Source organism: Rhipicephalus sanguineus, chromosome 6, assembly GCF_013339695.2.
Source record: "Rhipicephalus sanguineus isolate Rsan-2018 chromosome 6, BIME_Rsan_1.4, whole genome shotgun sequence".
In the NCBI taxonomy this organism is placed as follows: domain Eukaryota; kingdom Metazoa; phylum Arthropoda; class Arachnida; order Ixodida; family Ixodidae; genus Rhipicephalus; species Rhipicephalus sanguineus.
The window spans coordinates 156,756,981-156,782,328 of NC_051181.1; the positions used below are offsets into that span (position 1 = coordinate 156,756,981).

At 46.1% G+C, this 25,348-nt stretch overlaps 1 protein-coding gene across 1 annotated transcript in view; it reads left to right on the plus strand.

Moving 5' to 3' along the window:
• Nucleotides 1-7,397: 7,397 nt before the first annotated feature.
• The window catches only part of LOC119397653 (uncharacterized), a 35,933-nt gene continuing 17,982 nt past the window's right edge, over nucleotides 7,398-25,348 (plus strand). The window contains exons 1-16 of the mRNA XM_049416642.1: nucleotides 7,398-7,446; nucleotides 8,970-8,988; nucleotides 9,865-10,121; nucleotides 10,836-10,874; nucleotides 11,647-11,700; nucleotides 11,767-11,808; nucleotides 12,588-12,734; nucleotides 14,035-14,252; nucleotides 15,355-15,467; nucleotides 16,661-16,931; nucleotides 17,614-17,863; nucleotides 19,446-19,484; nucleotides 19,657-19,704; nucleotides 20,304-20,441; nucleotides 22,040-22,254; nucleotides 24,031-24,143. Coding sequence (XP_049272599.1) covers nucleotides 7,398-7,446; nucleotides 8,970-8,988; nucleotides 9,865-10,121; nucleotides 10,836-10,874; nucleotides 11,647-11,700; nucleotides 11,767-11,808; nucleotides 12,588-12,734; nucleotides 14,035-14,252; nucleotides 15,355-15,467; nucleotides 16,661-16,931; nucleotides 17,614-17,863; nucleotides 19,446-19,484; nucleotides 19,657-19,704; nucleotides 20,304-20,441; nucleotides 22,040-22,254; nucleotides 24,031-24,143 — 2,012 coding nt within the window. The remainder of the gene's footprint in view (nucleotides 7,447-8,969; nucleotides 8,989-9,864; nucleotides 10,122-10,835; nucleotides 10,875-11,646; nucleotides 11,701-11,766; nucleotides 11,809-12,587; nucleotides 12,735-14,034; nucleotides 14,253-15,354; nucleotides 15,468-16,660; nucleotides 16,932-17,613; nucleotides 17,864-19,445; nucleotides 19,485-19,656; nucleotides 19,705-20,303; nucleotides 20,442-22,039; nucleotides 22,255-24,030; nucleotides 24,144-25,348) is intronic.

The following is a 25,348-nucleotide window of genomic DNA, read 5'->3' on the forward strand; positions in this document are numbered from 1 at the left end:
ATGGCCTCGAAACTTCTTACAAGTAGTTGTTATACAAGTGAGCTAGGCTATCATTCACTATTCAAGTTCGCTTCTTTATTTCCGCGGGAAAAACATTAGAGAACCCCAATGCCGTAGAGATTCATGACTATCTTACGCTGATATGAATATTTGAGGCGAAGTTTGTGGTGCTTGTACCCCAAGATATCCGCGGTAAATAGACCAGACTCGACATTGATGTATCGATTACGGCTGCCGGCCTCGTGTTCCTGCGGACCGTGTGCTAGCCAGATTATTAATTGCACACTGCTGGATCGTCTGAAGATTCCTGCCCATCGCTCACGCATGTACTCTCGGTCACCGGCGTGTCATACCTTTAATGTCGCCTTCTATTAAGTATGCCACACTTTCCTGGAAATGCACGAGAAGCATACATTCCAGAATATTTGTTCCCATCGAAACTTTTTCTTAAGGAAGAAGGGGAGGCACCGAATACGACATCCAACGTAAACGTTTGAGGCCGCTAACTGAACGTGTAACTCTTTCTTTTATCGATTGTGCGAAAACACGCTTTCCAGGACCCATGTTTTAATACAATGATCATGAGCGCATTGCTTGCTCTGAATGCACTTTGCTTTCGTTTTCGTATTCTGATTGTTGTCTTGGGACTAGCCACCCGCTGGACTCAAAGATCCGCAGTATGATTAAATTTCCTCATAATTCAGCTTGCCTAATCGGTGTAATTGTGTATGTGAGGCCAGCGTATGCCTCACGTAATGTGTTTCTGAGGAAACCACCTGTATCTAGAGAAAGATCACGTGGATAAAAGTTCCAGTACAGCGCTCTGCTGAAACGCCTCGTTGCCCCTACTTTGTGGATTAGGCGTCCGTAGAGAGCGATTCGGTCAGCTTAGTGGTAAAACGTTAAGAGATGCAACGAGCGTGGCGAGACCCAGAACCTGGGTATACAATACGCTTCGTTGAATTTGTCTTTATATAAGCGGCCTTTCTTTGTGACATGGATTCCACTTCAGAGTGCCCGCCTCCTCGAATATTGTCCACCGTCATTTGTACTTCTCTGCTTTGACTAAGTACGGCGAGCGGAAGTAAGGCTTAAGGGTTGTCGTTCTGAGCCATCGACAAAAATGGGCTTATGTAAGCTGTCCGGCGGTCTTAAGTAAGAAATATGTTCCCGCTCTTTGGAAAAACCAACAACGAAGAATTGTTTGGACATTTATTCCCTTGGCCCATCGCGATGCTGGCTTGCCGAATTTCTTTCCCTTTTCTCCATTTTTTGCTAGCTTGCTTTTGTCGCTCGAAAGTAGGAATGGCACCACTTCTGTTTCTATGCTTTTCCTGGGTGCTCTGACTTTATTGTTCTTGTTGCGATTCGTGAAGCCTGCGTGATATGTCGAGGGCACGTGCTCGAGCTTTTTATGAAAGCCAGCATCTTTTATGGTTCATGTAAGGAAAAGGTTAGCTGTTCTGATCCTCCAGCTGAGATAAGTCCTTACCTGAGTACTCGAGGAACAAGAACCTTGCAAAAAAAGAACTCCAAGTCCCTATATATAATGCGCTCTCAGGGGTACTGACAGTCAAAACACAGATCAGTCACCGATTCTTCAAGAACGTAATTTAGTGCCCCCCCCCCCCCCCCCCCACACACACACGCACACGTCCCATGTTCCCATGTGAGTCCTGTACAGTAAAAGGGCTTAAGCGATTAAACTTCTTCTAATTTATAAAATTTGAACAGAATGGACCTAAAGTGCAGCAGGCGTGATTAAAATTCAGCAAGCTGTCAATCCGTTGTTTGGAACCTTTATTTAGAGTGAAACAATAATATGGTTACTAAATAACAGAAGCAATTCTTTGCTATATATGTTGTGCTGGTTCTACACACGCTTGTTTACGTAGAACTTATTAGCCACTTGGTCATTTAAAAGAAGCTACCTTTTGTTGAACGACGTAACGTGACCTCCCTTAACAGCAGCTGAGTCTTGCCAGCCGCTCGCTTACAGCAAGGACTCTACGAGCATGGCTGTTTCTGTACCCAGCTTTGTAATGCCAATGCGGGATCCCTTTGTTCTTGCCTGTCGTAACGATGCTTTCCCACAAAAAGAGACGACTACTGAACGACTGCGTGATCGAGGCTATGCTGCCGGTGCAACGGAGGCAGATGCTGGCACTTCACCAACCTGTAGACAAAACCAAATCGTTTATTGCACTTGGAGGGAAGTTCCAGATACAACGCAAGACCTGGCTGCCCGCAGTCACAACGTGTAGTTGGCACGAGATCACAATAAGAAAAAAAAAAGAGTTGGTGGGGGTGGGCACACAGTCGAGTGGTGTTCCAAATAAAGGCACGCGGATTGCAGTCGTCGTAGGGGTTCACTCCCTTTTACGGCTCTGTCATTAGACTGACCTGGTCTGACTCTCCTTGCTTCTTCTGCGGTTACCTCGTAAAGCGCAGCTTCTCCCTCTGGCGGGGACCTGTAAAACGAGGTGTTCGCGAGACTCGAACTCACTGCTCTCGTAGCTTCGAAAAGGCTAGGGCCCCTTGTTGCTTATCGTGTCACCCGACGAAAGTGTATGTTCTTCTTCATGGTTCAGCAAGCTTCATATACGACGCATACAATCAGACTCAAAGATGACAACGTTTGGAGCAACGGAGAAGTGGCATAATTCCGAATCAAAAGAAAGCAAGCGCGTGCATGTACTTTTCTTGCACTCCAACAAGTACGAGAAGTACGCGGAAAGAGGAAGTGTATGACGTGAAAATTACTAAGTTTCTGACGCTGCACAAAAATGTTAAGAAGTCGCTGCTCAAGCTCTCCGTACAGATGGTTAAGCAGCGAAGATGAAATGTTTAGCCCCGGTGTTTAATACTGCTTTAATCCCGACAGTTCATTAAACTCTTTCTCAGTTATTGGTTACCTCTGCCTAGAAATCCTAATTGGTGTTTGCCGGCCGTGTGTTCCATTCTTCATTTTAGTGGATCAGTGGTGAGTAGAGGGATTTTATATTAGGTATTTTTGCATTCCAACATGTTATTTTATTCCGGCGCTTTTCGTAAAGCATCATACATGGGCATTTCAGACACCGCAAGAAAAATAATCGACTCAGTAAGTAATTACATGCAGCGAAAAATCAAGTCGCCGAAATGCTGTCGATCGGGAAATTGCATTTATTTTAATGGCACCAAATGATGCTTACATAACAATTGTAATTATAAAATAATAAACTGTAAAAATATTATAAATTAAGTCGATAATTGCATAAAGGAAAAAATCAGATGGCAGAAGTGACCATGCTGATCGAAAAATTGCATTTATTTTAATGGCAAAAAATGTAGTACACGTTTACATAACAACAGTCATCGTCAACTCGCAGACTTTGTATCCCATAAACACTAGATAGCACAGCTTTAAAACAGGACAAAAAAGAATCCAATAACGGTAGGAATTTAAAAAGTGACACGTGCCTTACGCACGAGTGCGTACTTATAGTTTCAAGCTGCGGTATTATCTCTCCGTATTTTTTTTTCACTGTCTTTCAGCTCATTTCTTTCTGCTTTTCCGCCTTTGCCTACCACCGGGTAACAAATCCTAGCACTCGATAACCTGTATATAAAATTCCACTCATGACATTTTTCACAAATATCCAAGGCGACACATTATTCTCTAAAGTAGAGTACGTCGTCAGTACAGTATTTGCTTAATCTAAAAAAAAATACTACTAACCATGTAATCCTCAGATACAAACATGATACCGCGAAGAAATAGATTACGTGGCGAAGAAGAGTCCGGGCTGTTTCGGTCGTTTTCTTTTTGTTGGACGTGTCGCGCCATCTGTACAGGCTCATATCAAACGCAATCTGTGGAAACCTAGCCTCCAAGACCGTGGCTCGACGTAAGGAAGATCTGTGCTAGGCGCGAAAGTCAATTACGGCAGAACGACACGCGCGCATCTCTTCGACACAAAGTCTACCCTACTCTCTGCCCTACCCCTAATTGCCCACATTGTCAAAACAAATGGTTCCGTACAGAAAATTTCTCACTAAAAAGAATTACAGACACAAACAGAAACATAGCGCACCCTGCTCAAGCCGGCACTGCGCTGAAGAAACTTGGCTCCCCGTAATGGAGGACCCTGCACGCGCCCACGGTCACCAGCAGTCATTAGAGACTTGACTGTACTTATTTCGTTAGAAAATTGTTCTTTTATTTTAACGCTGTAAAACTACTCTTTCTGTGGAGATCGCGGGATCGAATCCCGCCCGCGGCAGCCGCATTTTCGATGCGGGCTAAAATGTTTGAAACCCGTGTACTTAGATTTAGGTGCACGTTAAATAACCCCAGGTGGTCAAAATTTCCGGAGCCCTCCACTACGGCGTCCCTCAAAATTGTATCGTGGTTTTGGGACGTAAAACGCCAACAATTAAATTAATAATTAAAGCAACTCTCTCTTCGACGTTTTGTTGGTTGTTTAAGTTACGTTACTTAAACCAAATACTTTTCGCGATATGAGAAAAATACACAGGACTATTTCGGTGCAGGTACCTACTATAGCATTTCCTGCAATGTATACTACATTCGAGAATCGGCTCATAACATATCGCAAGCGCGTTCATCCACAAAATCAAAAACTTTATAGCATGCGAGTAAATCTTCTATTGGGGCTAGTTAGTTCGACGCAGTTGGTACGACCGGTTTACAGCATAGCTGCGTAGGGATCCAGACTAAAACTCGCATGGCAGGATACCGCTCAAGGTAATCAATAAATATTCACAAGGCTTTTCGTTCGTATGTGTTTTTGCTGCTGGCCCGCAACCATTGCTAATGCATCGCTGTCGGCTGAAATCTCTTACGAACAATTCTAGCTCAAGGTGTTTTTGAGACTTAAGGCCTTAATTCTGAATAATTCAGCTGACTATTGGGCGCAGACCAGGAATAACCACAAACAAGGGACGAAACAAGTACCGGTACTTTAAATATGATGCATTAACTATAGACCAAATCGAAGTTTTATAGAAGTTTCCACGGCACCACGCATTCACTCCTTATCCACAGGTCAAGGCCGAGTCGTGACCTTTCAAGGACTGGGATATAGCGAAATGTGGCATGGCGGATGGGCCAGTAGCGAAGCATGGCCGTTGTTGGCATCAGCGTTTCTCCCGCCGAGCGCTAGAAAAGCGCAAGCACTCTTCTGAACACGTTCCTTGTATTCTGTCCTTCGCAACACCTGCAGACCGTTTCGTTGCCACCTTACAGACTCGGGCGACAACTCCACATCCGTACCTACAAATTGCGGTACATATGCCGTCTCAGCCAAACCTTCAAGTCCCACCGCTCGCTGCTGTCGTCGCTGGATTCCTCATCCTGCTCGCCAACGTGGGAGTCGTTGCGGTGATGAGCTGGCGGACCAGAGGTGACGGCGGCAGCCCGCTTCGGCGCCTTGGCTGCGATCGTAGTGGGCTTAATGTGTGGTCTCGGGCTTAAGATCCACACGAGCAGCACCAACAGGATAAAGCCGACCGAGCCGAGCGTCAGCGCGGAACCGATGATGATGCGCCGCTTGTCCTTCGCCTGCTCTCGCCGCATCTCGCCTAGGACGAGAGACAGAGACGGCGAGCGCGAACCAGGGCCGTGAACGGTGCTGCCTACGGCTGAATTGGTGGTGACGATTACGGGAGTAGATTGAGCAGGAGTTTGAGGAGGCGATCGAGCCGGTGATCTAGCCGGTGATCTAGCCGGTGATCTAGCTGGTGATCTAGCCCGTGATCTAACCGGTGATCTAGCTGGTGATCTAGCCGGTGATCTAGCCGGTGATCTAACCGGTGATCTAGCTGGTGATCTAGCCGGTGACCTAGACGGTGATCGAGGCGGCGATCGAGTAGGCGATAGAATCGGAGATCGAGTCGGCGATCGAATCGGAGATCGAGTCGGAGATCGATTCGGCGATTGAGGCTTGTTTACTTCCTCTTGCGATGCATTCCGACTCAGCTGTCGTGACGACATCTTCTTCCCCGTGTTGCCCCGAGGTTTCTCGCCGATCATCGCGACGTCTTGAGGCTGCCTCGTCGTACAAGGTGCTGTACACAACAGTTGAGCGTCCGCACGACAGGGCGCAATTCGTTCTTCTTGTCTCGAGCCCAGCTGCGTGCGCTCGCGTGCAATTGCTCGTCGTGGCTCGCGCGACGCCCTCTGGTGTTCTCAGAATAGTGGATTGTGTAGGAAAATGAATGAAAACGACGAAAGTAAACACAGTTACGTTTGGACAGCTGGTTTCACCACTTTGCAAGTGACGCACGAAAACCTACTTCTTCGAGGCCCATTTCAATGGGTCCATCTGATTAGACCCTCAATAGTCACTGTTTAGTTTCGGGCGTTAAACAAAATAAAATAATTTAAGTGTACAGCTTTCTTCGCTTTCCTCTTTTGTTTGGTTGTTTTTTTCCTCGCCTACTTCAACAACTCTGCGAGCGAAGCATCAGACCATGACCTGTTTCCCCAGAGTCTTCAACTACCGGGCAAAATCCATTATCACTGCCTCCCTGCATTTAAGGAAATTGCCTCGAAATGTGACATACTTGAAACGAGTGACAAGTATGCCTGCAACAAACATATTCAAGGGTCGCCTTCGAGCTCCATCAGTAAGCGGCTTCTCACTGATGGAGCTAGAATGCATAGAAATAATGTGAAATAGAGAAAGAGAAACAATCAAAGAAAGAGAGAGAAAGAAACAGAGAGCAAGCGAGAAATACAGAGAGAGAGAGAGAAGGGGAAGATATGAAAATAAATACAGTAAACAACAAAGATAAAGTTTGCAAAACTTAGCGAAACAGCAGCAGCCTAGGTGCCTATGCACCTAGGTGGACAGCCTAGGCGCCCGTCAGCCTCGCTGTCTCTTTAGCTGTGCGCATCCATTGCAAGCTGCGCTAGCTTTTTAATCTAAATTTCCAGTGTTTCTTAGTTTCATCGGCGTTTACATTAAACATCCTGCCGCCCGGTTCTTGGCTCATCCCCCTTTGTGGGTGGGTGTAATCAGGAAGAGGATATCATCATCACCATCATCATGAGTCGTGTGCTTCGACCACGAGAACAATTCGTGTGAACAAACTCTCTCTCTTATGTACAGCCAGGATCCAAGACCCTGAGAGAAACTTGGAAGGGAGCCGCGTTGAACTTCGCGAAGCTGTGCTCATGTGACACCTGATAACTTCGCCGCTGTACTATTGCGTAAGTCTTCTTGCTTTAAATGATCAGCTTCTTCGTTCTCGCTATTACAACGCTTTACCGCTGGGGGCGCCCGTTCACAAAATGGCTACGGGGCGCGTGGCCTAGCCGCACGTGTCTGCGGAAGCTCGGGCGGGGCGCGCGGCTTGGAACCGAGCCTGTGGAAGACACCGGGGGCATCATGGCCGACGGCGCCGCCGAACAGCGCCAGGACAGCCCCGTCGAAAAACGTACGTGCTCAGGTTTTTTATGCCCTCCGATTTTGCAAGGGAATCAATGCAGTTGCATACCTCCCATATTTGAGACCATCAGACATGGCAAGAGCGTGCCGACACGCCTTCCAGTGTCAGCCAATCAGTGTGGCGGGTATAAGTCGTGCTGCAACAGACCAAGCACAATCATTCTGTTAAATTCATATGATTATGCCTCCTTGCTTTTCGACGAATATTAGTTATGGGCGTTGGCCCGAAGGTCGGGGGATCGAATCTTGGCCGCGGCGGCCGTGTTTCGATGGGGGCGAAATGATAGAGGCCCGTGTGCTTAGATTTAGCTGCTCGTTAAGGAACCTCAGGGGGTCGAAATTTCCGGAGCCCTCCACTATGGCGTCTGCCATACTATTATCGTGGTTTTGTAACGTAAAATTTCATTATTATTAGCTATGGGCGTTGGAGACACACACAGTATACGCGGACCATATCCCTTTTCACACGGAAAATACCCCGCCACGGTGGTCTAGTGGTTATGGTGTTCGACTGCTGACCCGAAGGTCTCGGGATCGAATCCCGGCCGCATTTTCGATGGAGGCAAAAATGCGCGAGGCCTGTGTACTTAAATTTAGGTGCACTTTAGGTAAACCCAGGTGGTCGAAATTTCCGGAGCCCTCCACTACGGCGTCTCTCATAATCATATCGTAGTTTTGGGACTTGAAAACCCAACAATTATGATTATTTAACACGGAAAATGTTTTTTTTCTCCACTGTCATTAAATATGTGGTAGCGTTATACGGGAGCATGGTATCACGCCGCTTATAATATGATGCCAGAGCGCATGAAACAGATAACCCGATCGAGTTACTTGGACGAGCGCTCTTGAAGGCTGCTAGATAGGGGTTCTTACGGTCGTACCATGGGTCGCTTACTTTCAGCTTAAGTAGCATTTCACGCACGACTGCTTTGGCAGTATCGCGTAGGTCGTTGGTGCTAACGGCATGAGAATTGTGGGTTGTTCGGCTAGTTGGTAGCATCTTGCGAAGCGGAGCGCAGAAGCGGTTCAGAAGAAACTAGACAGTTTTGTGCGCAGGTGAGTCTTTCCTGTCGTATGTACACTTAACCACTTCTGCGCTCCCCTTCTCAGGAAGGCAAGAGCTTCGGCTTGGTTCATCAGTGAGTAGTGGTTGTATTCCCTTGTACGCGTCACTGTAGAGCGCACGGAATTGGTTATGCTAGACGTACGACACTATCGCGTAAACGTTCGAAAGATTGCGGACATTTTTATATTAGTATATTCAGCCTGCGTCTTTGTGCTTATGTTAATCTTAGAAGTTCCAGTAGTATTCACTAGATCATTTAGGGGCACCGCACTTAACGTGACTATCTTGTCCACCGACTTTTTTCTCTGTGTCGATGATGTCATGTGCGCGTAGCTTTGCCATATGAACAATCACGCTGACGATGGCTATGTTGTGGATAAATCTTGTCCTATCATGCCCACATCCTCATTAACACTTCCTTCCCTTCATTTTTATTTTTTCAGAAGAGACAGAAGATGACGGGTAAGTGAGAAAGCTGCTGACGCCCTGTGGTCACGCTGCACTTTACGGTAGCAAAGATAGATAAATTATCTTTGCTAGCTCGCTTCCGGTTTGTTCGACTGGCATGTTCCACAGGCAGTGATTTGCTAGAACCATAGCGAGCTCGCAAATGCGTCCAAGTTTTTTCAGTGCTTCTCGTAAATGCAAAGCTTGAGTAGGTGGAGTTCGGCGAGATAATGTTAAAAAAAAGGGGGGGCTGATACCATGAATTTTATCTAAGCAAAAAAGCCACCTCGCAGTGGGCCGATGGAATCCTCTAAATAGTTAGCAATTCTAGTTTTCAGACTCCTACTTAGCACAGAGGAATTATCACGCCAAAATAACGCGAATTATTTCTAAAGCAGGTAATCTTATTCCTAAAACTATCAAGTGATCCATCATCATCGCAGATGAGAATAACGTCTATACACTGATGCCTCTGCGCTGTTGCAATAATTGCGGTTGCGTGGCCCAAGATAATGTTTTACGTCCACGACCGCTAAATGCTTCAATATTCTGTATTTATTTATTGGGAGTGCTCATTTTGAAATATTACGTGTACTTTACGTACTAGCCTATGTCTAATTCCTGTAAACCTTAAGGCTCGTTCATACCGGCTACTAGCATCGGTTGCGCGAGTAAGCTATAGTCTCAAATGGTCGCAAGTGGCCGTTTTGGTAGCGAAGCGATTGCTTTGGCTCAGTCGCTCACTGCTCGATTTTTTCAGTCGCGCAACTGCAGTCGCAAAGCTCTGAGCCAATCACGTGCGCAGGCACAGGACGTCGGCTTATTTTGCGGCGCAATGGCGATGCGACCTATATACGAGCAGACCTGAATTCTATGTGGTGACGCATATAGGTCGCCCGCAGGTGTGAACATCGGTCGCTTTGAGTCGTTTTTTTACCACCAGCCGCCAACGGTCGCGCGACCGGTGCTAGTCGCAGTTGTGAACGAGCCTTTATACAGACCGGCACTGTGCGGGGTTCGCAGGCAGTCCGGCCTGTTGTCGTGCCGGCTGTTTGCGGTCATCGCGGGCGCAGTGTTCATGGCGCTGGTGGTCCTGTTTGGCGTCCCCAAGGACGAGCAGCAGCAGCGCGGACTATCGACAGCCGCACGTGAGTTGACCGTGTCCTGTCTGACATGTTGACATGCTGAGCTGTTTCGTTTGCGTGTGCTGACTGCAGATCACAGCTGTCTCAAAACTTCCCCCGGAGATAAATCACACGCTATTCAGCGACTACCTTAAGAAAAGAAAACCCTACTGGTAAACGTGCCGGCTATCTACACACGTGGCATCGTACATTTAAATGCAATCGCTTGTAGTTCTAGAACGTACACGGCTATTTGCGACGTACATGTACCCTGTTTAGAGTCGGATATAACTTTCCAGAAGGCACGCCTTTCGACGAGTGATAACAATGTTGCACTTCGTAGCCGGTGATAAAGGGTCATCGTTTAATATGAAATTCGCATGTCTGAATGAGCACCGTATCCTACGCCTCCCCTCGACAGATGGTGATGCTAGATTCCTCAAGAAAGTATCAGGAATGTCAACGAAGTGTACTAACACCTTATATCAATGGGTACTGACCACGTCAGCTATTTCCTTGGCTCGAGGCGGAGTTTCAATATGAGGAGCATTCGAGAACTCAGACTCATCATCGCAGCACCAATGACTCATCCTGTTATAAAACACCACTACGGAGATGTACCATTACCAAAGGAGGGCTACACTACGGTTACCTAGTGTGGGCATCAACTGAGGCATAAATAAGCGCTACAACTACAGGTGAAAGATTCGAATCTCCTGTCTTTCTCTTATGTGGCAGGTCCCAACCTCCCTTCTGTGCCGAACGCCCATCAGCCAGGTGAGACCCTGGCCAACATGCATTGCTTGACTAAAATACAGGATCTATGCTAAAGCTTTAGTCTTTTTTTATTGACTCAGACTGTTGTTATTGCACATGGCGAGTAAGGTCAAGCCATTCTTTAGTGGAAGGTTATTATCGCATAGGTAACTCAGCAGGTTCTGATAGATATCACAGCCCTTCGAACAGCACGCCTGCTTTTAGTGGCCTTCAACGAAAAACGGAAGGCTTTGTGGACGAAACATTTTTTAAGGAAAAAATTCGGCAGATACTTTTATGGACTGTCAGTCTTAATTCCACCAACTGAGTTCGTTTCTATGAATTCCCCATATGTGACTCGTGTGCATCTCATCACTTCGATAGTTTTTTGTTTCCTTGTCTTTGCGAAATACTTGTACATTCGATCACGTAAACTTCCTTTACCATATGTAACACAACTAAAGTAGAAAGCCACCACGGTGGTCTAGCGGTTATGGTGCTCGACTGCTGACCCGCAGGTCGCGGGATCGCATCCTGGCCACGGCGGCCGCATTTTCGATGGAGGCGAAAATTCTTGAGGCCCGTGTACTTAGATTTAGATGCACGGTAAAGAACACCAGGTGGTCAAAATTTCCGGAGCCCTCCACTACGGCGTCTTTCATAATCAAATCATGATTTTGGGACGTTAAACCCCAACAGTTAATATTAATAATGTCGTAGAAGCTAGACTGATTGAAACGTATGTAATTTCCTTGCCTTTCTTTTTTTTTCTACTGTCGCTCGTTCGTTTCAGGGGCCTGGTCCAATTTTTCGGGAAGCTTCTCTCTGGCAGACGGACGCATCGCCGGTAAGCCGCTCCTTCCGCTCTGTCGAAGTGCACAGTCAGCCATAAAAACTCGTTTCTTCATTCTAGCGGGCCGACAAGACAAGCTGAACACTCCTGGCACACAAAACGGTAAAAAGCATTCCTTTTTCCTTATCAAACGTTTCGTCTAGTTTGCTGCGAAGGACATTGCATCAAGCGGTACAGGGCGTACAGTCGCAGCGGAAGAAAATTAGCACAGGAGACCGATGACCAAAACAGTAATCGCGGATGGCAACTGGAATTCGTGCTTTAGGACGGGCTACCTTTTTGCAGCCACTGCCGCTTTATCAAGTAGATCGTGCCTGCTATACTGTTCGTGTCATGCTGGAGAGCAAGATGCCCAGTGTCTTGAGTTTCCCGCTCCGGCGTTTGCCACTTGTGCTAATCTTTTCCTCTCGCGTGTGTAGAAAACGTCAAGAGTACAGAAAACCGATGGTCATTTAGAGCGCCGGGATTCATACCAAGAAATGGGATGCGCGGCTTCGGTCGGCCAAGGGTTAGTTGGAGCGACGAAATTAAGCAATTTGGGAGCATAAAATGGAATCATCTCTCGCATGACAGGGTGAGTCAGAAATCAGTGGCAGAGGCCTTCGCCCTGCAGTAGACCTAAGATAGGCTGATGATGATGACAATGATACCACCGCAAATTAGAAACTAGAGCGCATGTGCATGCTTTACGGGAACACTCACTGCAACCAATACACTGGCAAAAAGTCACATAAACAAAGGGTACGGCCTTAACATAAAAGCGTAGTGAACTACACAAAGGTCGACAGAGCCAGCGATAGTATGAATGTCCATGAAAGGATGATTGTTATGGCAACGTTGAAGATTATCCATAGCTCTCGTGTATGACTGGTTTCTTGCAGGACAGCCCACACAAGCACGCCCGCTGCTGTGCGTGGTGTCTCGATCGCTGAACAACCCGATCCAGTACCCACGACAGCACTGCACGCACATCGTCTATCGGGACGTAGCCTTCAACCCGACTACCGGACAGTTCACCCCGGTGAATTGTAAGAATTAATCCTTACTTCGTTCTGTACCTTTAGGTTTATGTGTCTCAAAACATAAAGCTTCTGAGTGTATGGGAATTTTTCTTATTCTGTAATTCGATTTACGGCGTTTGGAACATCAGTTGGTGTTTACCCCGCACCTCCGCCAGTTGTCACGTGCTACAAAAAGTTCTTACTCTATAAAATACCGCACCGGTGGAGAGACACACACAAAACTGGCAAGATCGCTGCCCAAACAACAAAAACGCCCTCAGCGAGAGCACGCGCTGTCTCAAAACATCTTCTTCCATTCTTGCGGATTGCGGGATCGCGCTCGCCGTACCTGGTGAGCAGGTGGCAATATAATGGTTACACACCTTTTTTTAATAATCTTCAAGTAAATAGAACTTCAGGTATTTATCAACATTCTGACTATTGGTAAATATGGCTCTCCCAAAATTTCAATGACGGCAGTGCGACAGCGTATACGCAATATAGCAACATTTTTGTATGTTCCAACTAGTCATGAAAGTGAGGAACTCTTAGAATGGTGCTGAACGTGAAGGTGACCATCTGCTAACCCATAATAACCCAGGCCACTTTAGTTCAGAGAGTAATGAAAAACAAATATAATAAAGAGGCACACTGCAAATTTACTGCACACTGCCCATTGACGAATTGATCTGTATGATTTCGGTTAACTTGCTTCTTTCTTGCATCTGAAGGATCTTAATTAAATAATAATCTTCATATATTCTCGTAACAAAATCTTTCGTTTTTTTTTTTCGTTTATATCGCATCACTTATCGGAGGATTAAAATAACAGTTCAGCTAGTTGGTAGGTATTCATCTTTAAAAAGGGTGCTTGCATGCCCTGTCTTTTTAAGGTTAGCAGAGAAATATGTATGTGAGAAACGTTTCTTTTTTTTTTTTCAAACTATGAAGACTCGCCTGAAGTGTCCTAAATATTTGTTACATGTGTGAAAGTTTGTTCTGATATGTTTTCGCCGTATTTTAAGCAAAATGCGTAAGCTTGGAGGATTTGATAATACTAAGCTGTAATTCGTGACTGGCGGGAATGATGGACTTGTTATAACGGAAACAAAGTGAAACAGAAGCTAAACTTATACGCACAACTAACGAATCTTACGATACGATGAAATAACAGCCTTGAACAACTGAAGTCCAGCTTGTTTGTATGAAGGTTAGTAAAAAGCCGGACACAGAAAGCGTATTAAATATCTTTACGCTGTTAATAAATGTCCGAAGCCAGCCTCGCGAGCCCTGCGCGCTCTATGTTCGAATGCTTGGCCCCACGCAGCGCCTACTTTTGTGGCGCTTCGGATGTTGGTCGAGGTGACGAAGCAAAAGGCGCTGGTGGCTGTGGCTAACTTGGAGCATCATCGGTCACCCGACAAAGCGCTCCGACTGGCCACTGCTTTGGTCAAGTGGGTGCCATCATCAGGATTCCATGGCGTGGCTGCGCTCGGCATCGACAGTAGTTCCGACAAGCTCCCAGACTTGGGCCCGTTATTCAAGGCAAGTTGTCGCGCTTCTTAAGACAAATTGCAATAGGGTAGAAAGTCAGGCGAGTTGAAAACGATGCGTACATGGAAAATCAGCGCGTCTTGTACGCGCTGATTTTCCAAGTATGCGTAAGACACTTATAAGACGTCGAATGTCATTCCCGTCTGCCGCCTTGATCATGGGCGACATTAGATAACACCTTTAGGGTCACACCTTAAGGGAAGAGCTCATTTGGTATATATTAAATACCACTGGTGTAGCGCACCTAATACGAGACTAAGAGCGACAGGCGTGCACACACAGCACTGTACCTTGCATGTGTGTCTGTAGCTCTTCATCCCGTCTTGAATGTGCTTCGCCAATAATATTTAGTATGGCCCACCAAGGAGCCCAATGTGCAATCTTAGTTGAATTGGTAGAGGTTGTTTTCTTTGTTCACTTTGATCTCCCTTAAGGTTGCATGTCAATTAATATTAGTCTTTCCGTGCTTTCCTTGCTTTCATTCTCTGGGGGCTTTAAGTGATTGTGTCTAGCAAGAGATTGAGCACTTGATTTCCCTTCTACTCGTTCAACCCTAACCTACCTGAGGGTTCATCTGAACTTGCCTGAGTATACCAGCCTGTCTTCGGAGACCTGTTAAAGGCTCGTTCATATGATGACATATCATCGCAAGATGAACTAATGCTTGCTCAGCTAGCCAGCGTTTTTACATCCAAATAATCTCGCACGAAAGCGATCTGGCTTCGATGAGGCATTTACATATAATGAACAATAAGAAAAAAAGTCTACTGCACTCAATTTCTCGCGAAACGCGAAAGTGAGCTTTGGGGGTTGGTCTGTGTCCTGCAACGCACACTTCTCCAAAAGTTATTGCACCGACATTGAAGCTGTGTACAAGGCGTGGCATGACTCTACTTATTTTAGCTTGAGGCTGTGTTCAACAATGTGTAGATGACACTCTGCCACCGGTGGTCTTATGGTGTGTCGGGGTGCCATTTTAGAGTTCTTTTTTTTTTAAAGCGTTCCAGGCTCATTTACTTACGTATGGTATAATGAAATGACGGCAAATGCATATCTCTCAATAAACACCCCTTCAACGCATTCTTTTGCGCAGGAGCTGCACGATAGCTTGAAGCCGGAGAATCTCGAATTTCTGGCTGCCGTGCATGTTCGCGACTGGGACATTCCCTCGAGTCTCGTCGTTGGTCGGCTCGCTGCTATTGCACCGTGAGTTCCTAGCACTGCCCAAGCTTATCGGCTGAAACAGCCACCTGCATCGAAAGTTAATAATAGGCTAAAGTCTCTATTGCCGCTAATTTCGTCACTAATGCACATATATTCAAACTTTTCTCAACCATCCCTGCCAGTGTGCATCAGGATAGGCGTTCAGAAATGTATTTCGATCTACGGACGCCACCGCTGCAGCGTGTAGGCAGTTTCCCATAGCTTCGCCACCTGCAGTTAGCTTTGAGCCATAACCTTTTTTTTTTCCTCTGTCGGCATTTTAATTCAGTTTCTTTTCGTACTTCCTTTTTTCTTTCTTTAGTTTTGTGAATATTCATGACGTGTCGAATTGTGTTTTTAAATTTTTTTTTGTCGTACTCATCTGACCACAGCGTAAGAATGCGCAGTACTTAGCGAAACCACGAGAACTTGGTTGTCCAGTGCGACAGCTTGGCTGCGCGACTCAGTGCATTTCATACGCGAGGGCCATCAGGTTGCCAAGATAGTCGACAGCCATAGCATCAATTGTACTTCGTGTTGATCAAGGTAGCTTGCTTAGAAACTGTCTTATCTAATACCTGTGTCACACGGGCACTTTAGATCGGGATTAGGGCCGATCCGGATCGGAACTCTTGATCGCGATAAAATGTAGGTCGCTGCTACACGGCACAGCCTAATCTGGATCGAGTTTGGCGCAGACATCACCCAAATCGCGATCACGAAGCCAGATCACGATGCGTAGATCGCGATCGTCTCGATCCCGATCGGGCTTGATCGGGCATGATCGGGATTAAATGTGACCGTGTAAGAGCGCCTGATCCGGATTGAGCTTAATCCGGATCGGCACTGATAGCGATCAAAAGTGCCCATGTGACACCGGCATAAGCCATCTTGAAAGCATCCGTCACTTTCTTTTGTTGTTGTTTACGGCCTCTCAGTTTCGGCTTCCTAGCAAAACACTTGGTCATTTGCATGCGTTACCATTTCATCGTCGTCCAGTTAACGCTGCTGACCGATGTGCCTATCTCATCCTACATTAGGGACAGCTTCGGCTACGCAAAAGCTGTATAAAATGTCAAACTTGGCTAATACAAATGGATGAAAGATATGAACAAGCGACATAGGCGCCGGCCATTGTTAATGGAGTACTTAGAGTCGTACATAGTGAGTGTCCCATTTGACGCTGCCGTCCGCAGGTACCTGGACTACCTGGTCTTCGAGACGCACTACGATAACCGCTACAACATCTGCCACATTGCTTACTCGTCAGTCTTCTACTCGACCGGTGCACAACCATCGCCCAGCGTACCCATCGGTCAGGCATTAACGTGGATGAGCAGCCTGCTGATGGATCAGCGGCAGTACGCCACCACCTGCTTCTCGATCAGCATGGGCGCCGTCGTGTTCCGCGATGCGACGGAGATGCGCGGATACTGCTCGGGCAGCGACCTCGTCTCCTACATGCAGGCACGTGGACAGCGTCCTTGCATCGCGTGTCGTACACGATTTGTCGTTCTACTTTCGGAAACAAAACCGGCAGAAAACTAGAAAAAAGAACACTGCTTAATTTTCTGGCAGGACAGCGCAATAAACAGGACAGTGAGCCACAGGACACATCATTGACCAACAACTATCAATTATGATAGGGCTGTGTCCTGTGTGTTCACTGCCCCGCTTTTTGCGTTGTTCTGCCACAATGTTCATGAATAAACTAGCGCACCTATGAACCCCTGTGCATTACACTCTTTAATGGTTGCGAAGACGGATGTATGCTTATGTTTCCTAGTTGTAAGAATATTGTAAGTGCAATTTATGAAATTTATGTTCCTTAACCTTGTATGTTCATTACCTCGTCTGGCATCTCTTTGGATGTTTCGGTAATCGTTGTCACGAGACCGTGATTGTGCATGCATCTCGTTTGAAGCCCTTTTTATACCATGCCATTCAAAATGCCCTTCTGTTACGGCCCAGGCAATGAAGTTAGTGCGAGAGCAATATTTGCATCTAATATTCTCATCTTCACTTAATATAATCACAAGCCGCGTATTCATTTTCATCAGGGCTTGCGAACTTCGAAGTAACGTGATTCCCTATAACGCCAAACTTCTTATCGCTTAAAACTCTTTACTGATCTTCCGGGGGAGCGCAGGTGTGCAAGGGTGCTGAGTGGCGGCCCGCCTCGACGGTGGCCAAGTTGGATGCGCTGTCCGTGCTGCGGCTCGGCCACGGCCGCGTGGAGAGCCACGAGGATGACCCGCTGCTCTCCAGCAAAGTGAGCCACGCGCTGGCCAACTACCCGCGGGCCTGCGTGGTCGCGTACGATGTCGATCTCGACGACTACGAGGGACAGTGCGACACCGAGCCGTTCTCCAGGCTGCGGAACCTCCGCCATGCTGAAGGTACGTGTGCGTCAACTCCAGCGCTGGGGCAGACGAATTGAAATTAGCCATTGTCAGTCTTTGGGGACATCTCTACGTGGTGTTATCTCTCGCCGGGGGAAGCGGCGGCCTGCCGTAAGTGAGTGGGAAGTATGCGAAAAAACAATCATGTCTGACGAAAAAAAGCTAGTTACCAAAAAGGACTCCCGGTTCCATACAGCACCGACCCACTGGAACATTTCGTAAAATTGCAGTATCGCCCTATAAAGCATATGGTTTCCCAGGACAATTCAACACAGCCCATTAAACGCACACGTGGAGGTGCATTATAAAATATTAAACACTCTGGGAAACCATGCGATTTGTAGTGCGACACTGCAATTTTACCAGAATGTTCCCGTGGGTCTCTTCCGTATAGAACCGGGAGACCTTCAAAGTAACTAGCTTTTTTTTAGGTATGATTTTTTCGCATATTCCCCATTCACTTACGGCAGGCCGCCGCTGCCACCGGCGAGAGATGGCGCTACGTTCAAATGTCCCCAAATCCTGGTCATGTCAGTTTCCTATCACTGATGATTGCGCTGGTAGCCCGAAAAGAAGCGCACAAGGCAAGAAACAACATCTATATATGTTGGGAGTGATGAAACAATGTTGTGAAGGACAAGTTCCAAACACCTGTTATACTATTTGTCCTCGCTGTAAGTATTAGAACTAAACGTTCTTGTAGTAGGGCTGAAAGGCGTGCGAGTTGGAACCTATCCATTGTCTACATCGGACTGACTGCCAGATGTGTTAATATCAGGCTGCCTGAGCATAATTCCTTGAAGGGAGGGGTATCTCCTCATCTCACCAGCCATTGCGCGAATGCGGATGTATGCCTTCGTTGGCACAAACCTCAATCATCACGCATCATCACGATCAACATGCTCGTGAGATCGCCGAAGCATACCGCATGGCCAAGTGTGATAGCAATTTTAATAGTTAGCCGTCGGTGTCATTATCAGAAGAGATTCTGTTCATGAATCACTCGCAAGCATGTCTGTAGTTTACGTTTCCTGCATATGTTCCGAATTTTCTTTTTTCACATAAATATTTCATTTCTAAGACCAGCGCTTGTCCCGGCTTCTTCCTTTGTGTTTCGCCCCGCCACGGTGGTCTAGTGGTTATGGCGCTCTGCTGCTGACCCGAAGGTCGCGGGATCGAATCCCGGCCGCGGCGGCTGCATTTTCGATGGAGGCGAAAATGTTTGAGGCCCGTGTACTTATATTTAGGTGCACGTTAAAGAACCCCAGGTGGTCTAAATTTCCGGAGCCCTCCACTACGGCGTCTCTCATAATCATATCGTGGTTTTGGAACGTTAAACCCCAGATATTATTATTATTATTATTATTATTATTATTATCCTTTGTGTTTCTTGCGTTTGTGCGCTACCGAACAACAGATAAACGTTTCTGCCTGGAAAATCTACCTGGCAACACGTTTGGAATTAAAACGCTCTGTGCCATTAGTACCAAACAAATTTAGCGTCGCTTCTGCTTTGCCCCAAGTTTACTTTTTCAGCAATTTTAAACATTTCCGCTTTCCATTTTTTCCTCCTTCACAGTCCGTAATGACCCACAGATGGCGGCGCAGACCTTGGCAAGTAAGTTACGTTTGTTTTCGTCATTATACAGCACTCCTGGTAGCCGTAGCCTTCGCAGAACCTTCGCATTACACGCGCCAAAAATCTGTTGCGAACTCACTGGTGCTGTGAAAAGCTTCACCTCCATCTCTTATTTCGTACGTTCTCTTTTATCTTTTTTTTTTCGTTTTAGAGTCACCCGATGACGAACTAAAGAAGCGCTGCATGCCGTATGGAAAGGGTAAGCAATGCATTCTGATCCGCTTATGAAGGTGGGTGACGTCATATCGCCTTTATATTTGAGGGCCGACTCTTGTGAATACTCCTCTTGAAGCAACGAGTGGAAGGCAAGTTCGTCTCCATTAAAGATACTTAAAATAACTGAATACGTCAGAATTATTTAACGTACTTCTTTCTCGTCAGGTTCTTGTGCAGAAACTCTCGCCCGCTGCAAATTCAAACCAGCGAAGAGACTGCAATACTTATTACATCGAAAATTGACGTCTAAGTTCGATGTACTGGAGTCAAAAAACAGATGAACAGAAACGTTCGCTTTCGGTTGCAGTGTGTTGGCTGGCCCTTTCTAACTTTTTTTCCTTTTTAACAATTTATCAAACTAATCCTGACAGGGCTTCAGAATAACGTAGCTTTAATAAATGTCTCGCATTTTGTCCATTTTGCATTAGGCTAGATTAATCTCGTATAATCTTTGCTGTGAATGACGATGGACGAAAAATATGAATGCGGCTCATGTCGCACTGTTCAATTCTTGACCTTTGTTTATCAATTGCGCGGTACTTTAAAGCTTGCTCAAGCATCTATTCCCCTTCTTGCGCACAGAGAACAAGCGTCCGCTGGTGTGCGTGCTGTCTGACCGCATCGATGTCGACCGTAACGTGTCCAAGCTCTTCTGCACTCACATCGTGCTCTCGCTGCGTCGCTACGGTCGGCTGGACGCTCTGCAGGACATCACCAAAGGTGAGCGTCCACTGACGCTCCGTGGAGTGAGTGGGCGAGGAACAGCTCGTGTGCTCAAAAATCAGCAACGTTAAAAGCGTTTCATCAAGGAATGAAAAAAATTAGAGTTGTCTAACAACGGTAACGCCTAGTAAAGCTAGTCACAAACATTGTCATGGTTGTCTTCAGTATCATTGTGCGGCTATGTTTGTGCATTTTTCGCATTACAGCAACTACCAGAAATCAAACATCCTGAAACCAGCGAAATCTCTAGATCTATGGTGGGCGTTTTCAGTAGTACGTGTCCGAAAAGCAAAAGAAAACGAGTTGCAGAATGTAGACAGAGACGTCAGGACATGCTGGCAAGCACATGTTGACAGTTGGCGTCATGCTTCCTGCTAAGCCATATTTTATTCCTTATGCGCAACATAATCAAGCTTGTCATTCTGTCTCCTTTATGTAACGCTTGTATTGCACTGGGCGACATAACACAACCACTCCAGCATTCCTAGCAGCTACAGCGGTAAGATGTTAACGTAAGTTCCTGTCGTGTAACCTAATGTTATTTTAAACTAGTAAAATTTGTGTGTTCTTAACAAAGTCTCCGTTCTTCATGTCTATAAAATATCCACACCTTTACATGATGAGGCCCTTTACTATAGATTGATCAGTAAGTGTAAGTAGTCAGAATAGACAGGGCTTAAATTGCAAACTGCCCTGTGCTCGCTAAACGTCAGTGTTTGAAGCTACCGAACTATTCTCCTGATCTCGTTCTGTTTCCGCAGACACTGCACTTATGCGTTTTCCGAAACAACCAGGCAACAAGATAAGGCAAAGAGAAAAGTAGTTTCATTCAAGTTTGTTTGCGTCAGAAATTTAAAACTAGGTCATCATAATAAAAAGATAGGAAAACCGCAGAGAATAAAATGCCTTCTCTCTGGTGAAGAATAGAACCTTAACAGTTGCGCCTTATTCATGCGCTTCCTTTAAAGCCTCAACAGGTGTAACTACATCAAAGCTAAAAAAGTCTGTTGGAATAACAGAACACTTAAAAGCAACGCTAAATGAGCTTAAACTGATAGTGTGCTTTCTTAGGTTCTTTTTCGATAAGTTATTAGTTTCGGTAATGGCATGATTGGAATAATAAACAATAACTGTCACACTTCAATGTTTTTATTAGCTTTTACCGAAATCTCAGCGCCGGCGCATCAGTAAGGCGTCGAATGTTTCCTTTTTTGAACTGTGCCACCAGAATTCAGCAAGTGTTCTTTCAGCCTTCGGCTCTCTCAGTCTGCACGTGGTTCGTCTTCATCTTAACCCATAACCTATTAATTAGATGCCCGGATGGAGCCTGTTGTCAAACTTTACGTCAGAGTAAACCGGTTGGAAAACATTTTTTTAACGTACGAAGCCTCTTGCCGCTGTAAGTGGGACATTTTTGAGATTGCAGTTTTGTAATCTATCAACAGGACGAGTATAATTTATTTATAGCGTCTGTTCATCATCCCGAGCGCTTAGCGCCAGCTTATCTCTTTTGAGGTTTGTCGTAGCTGTCGTAATACAAACGGCAGCGTACCAAACCTGCAGAGTCACTCGATCGTGGTGCTAAATGTGCGCAGAGTACGTGGCGCAGCTGCGCAGCGCGGCACCGTCGGGCGCCTGCATTCTGGTGGCGCCGCACGAGAGTGCGCTCGAGCAGAGCCACGAAGGCGAAGCCGTGCGCCTGGCCGAGGCCACCGCGGTGCAGCTGAAGGGAAAGGAGATCGACGGGCTTGCGTTCCTGCATGTGGCCCGCACTAGCGCTGCACTCGTCGAACTCGGACCCACGCTCGAGGTTAGCACTCCACCGTCACGCTGTGTGGTTGAGCTATGCAGAATATCGACGCTTGTCCATCATTGTTATAGTCGCTTACAATATAAGAATAAATACAAGCTCTACCCACAAATGTCACTGTTCCACCCAGGAAGAATTCGCATAGACGTCCCATACAATCGCATTTGCTCATTTCCGTGACGTCAGGAACTTCGCGTGTTTTAGATAGTTGGCGTACCCATGCAGACATGTTCGTGTCGCTGGCTTCAAGTCGATATCTTAAACGTCCTGGCAAACTTCATCAGATTCTGGCATCGCTGCTTAGCCAAAAATCTTATTTTAGGTAGTAACGACGAAACTTTAGTTTTCTATAGGCGTGGTGTTTACATTAGCAAAGAAAAAGTACCCACAGTTCGAATGGAAACCATCTTGCACGACTCTCTTACATTGGTGATTGACAAGCGCGCCGCGGTTTTGCGGGCGGAGTTCGTATTTGTTCTTAGCTTGCAAACGACTATAATTGTGTGGCTGAGGCCTTCGTTTCTGCACTGCGTTTTTAAGCGAAGCGTCTATGAGCTGCAGATTTCGGTGGCGACGACGGCGGTGGCATAGTTCGCGAAAAACCCGGCGCCGGCGAGTGTACGGATATGCGGGTGTACTCTAATGAGGCCCTCGAAGGAGCACCGGTACGCGCCGTTTTTTTTTTTTTTTTAGATTGATACTCTGTCCATCGTAGGCTTGTCGCCGATCAGCCGTTTCTGATATGGCAGTCTGATATTTTTAGCGAGGTCACTTGTCATTTCACGTTGCCACATTTCATTGTTGCATTTCATTGTATTGCGCATGACCGTCCTTGTTGCCTGTAGCAACAGAAGTGTTGCGCTGCTAAGGTCATCGTGGAAGGGCCTATTTGGATCATGGAGGAAGGAAAAAGTTAGGAGGGTACACTTCACAATGCGAGAGAAGGGAAGAAAGATAGTAGCTCAGGCACGCACACGCCAATCGCATTTTTCCTATACTGGAAGGCCTCCTAATTTTTTATTCTGGCAAGTCAGATGACCGCTCTTTGTAGATTTCGTCCTTGCCTACTTTAGAATTTTTATGGTGTTGATAGTTAACGAAGTACTCCGTGGCCATTTCTTTGGGTCTTTATTTTTTTCGTTGTTGTTTTTTTTTTCTTACGAGTGGGAACCGACAAAAAAATTTTAGTGATTGATTTTAGCACCTTCTTTCACTACAAAGCCTCTATGCGGACGATAGGAACCAGATGTCGGCTACGCAAAATGGCGTGATGCTCAATTGACGCTTCCTCCTCAATTACCGCACTGAGTAACGTTCTGCATGAACATACATCAATGAATTGGAGATCGCGATCACCGCTATGTGAACAGTGAACACAACTCTCGCAGTTTTCACGTCCACACCACAAGTTATCACACTCGTAAAGCCTTCAATCTCCCCATGTTGACTGCATACTAAAAGCGTTGGCATTAAATATACGACCATTACTTCAGACAACGAACGACAACGATCCTCAACATTGGCATGACGTGTGAAATGTGTCTATGCACTAATTTCCTTCGTTTCGCCCGCTTCCACTGGTCGAGTCAGCCAGTGCTCACCAATGAAGCCCTTTAAAAGGATTTCATTAAGCAGTCACGCTGTCACTTTCCTAAGAAGCACATAGCTTTCAAGGCTCGTGTTCAGTGATTGACACAACCAAACCGCTTATAGTTTTGCGATCACTGCTCATTTGTTGCTCTCATGAATTGCATTCACATTCTCCGATCTGTCTAGGTTCTGCACGAAACCTACAAGGCCGCCAATCTCTGCCTGGCTCTGGATCTCCAAATTCTTGACCCGAGCACTCCAGCCGAAGAAGTCGGAAAATCTATTTCGCTTGTGGCCAAGTAAGAAGGCGAAACATATCCGACGTATTTTTTTTCTTTCCTTTTCTTTGTGAAAAAGAACTTCACAAGCACTTGCAAGTAGTGTACTGCGTATAAATCCGCTTATTCTTATCACCGCACCCACAAATGTGTCCTTTTGTGACGACTCTTTCGGAGTAACAAAAGCCAATCCGAAGCCCACGAGTTTGTGTGTTGCAGGCACCAAATCTACGGCTGGTAAACATTTGTCATGGCGAACATTTGTATGTCATGGTGAACATTTTTTGCAAACCCCCCTGTAACACCCGCCGTCGTAGCTTAGCGGCTGAGGTGTAGGACTATTATTCTCGAGGACACTGGTTCGATTCCCGGCCCTGGCGGCCGCATTTCGATAGGGGAGAAATGCAAAAACATCCGTGTACTTAGTTTCAGCTGCACGTTGACGAACTCGAGTGGTCAAAATTAATCCGGAACACGCCACTACGGCGTGCCTCATGACCATGTCCTGGTTTTGGTAAACAAAAAAGCAAATTACATATTCTTAAAAATTATAATAGCTTACAAGTAGTGCGCCGAGACGTAAACGAAGTGTTATCAAAGATCAGGAGATCGGCAGATAATTTACACGCCGCCCCACACTTCGAATCGCGCACCTGTGCGGCTGCTGTATTATAACGTAAACATTATCGTCAAATCAGTAAGATTCGAGTCGGGGGTCTTTATAGTGGGGCTGGGCACCCACCGCGGACGCGGTTCCGAGAACTTGTCTTGAAGCGGCTTCCTCGGCACAGCGCTTAGGTTGTTATTATCATTGTTTTATTATTATTATTATTATTATTATTATTATTATTATTATTATTATTATTATTATTATTATTATTATTATTATTATTATTATTATTATTATTATTATTATTATTATTTCGTGGGGAGCTGCGCGATGACATGCTTCATCCCTCTGAGCAAGTGACTGGAATCGACAGTGCCGTGTAACGTAGACATATTCTACCAAAATGCTCGGGGTCTGCGTACCAAGACACTGGAGTTTTTCTCTAATGTTCTTTCGTCTTCTTTTCCTATTATCGCTATTTCTGAAACCTGGCTCGGCACTGAAATTCCCTCATCGGACTTTTTTCCCCCGACCTACACCACCTTCCGCCGTGACCGAGATTTCAGTGAAACCAAACAGAAAGGCGGTGGCGTGCTGATTGCCATTGACAATTCAC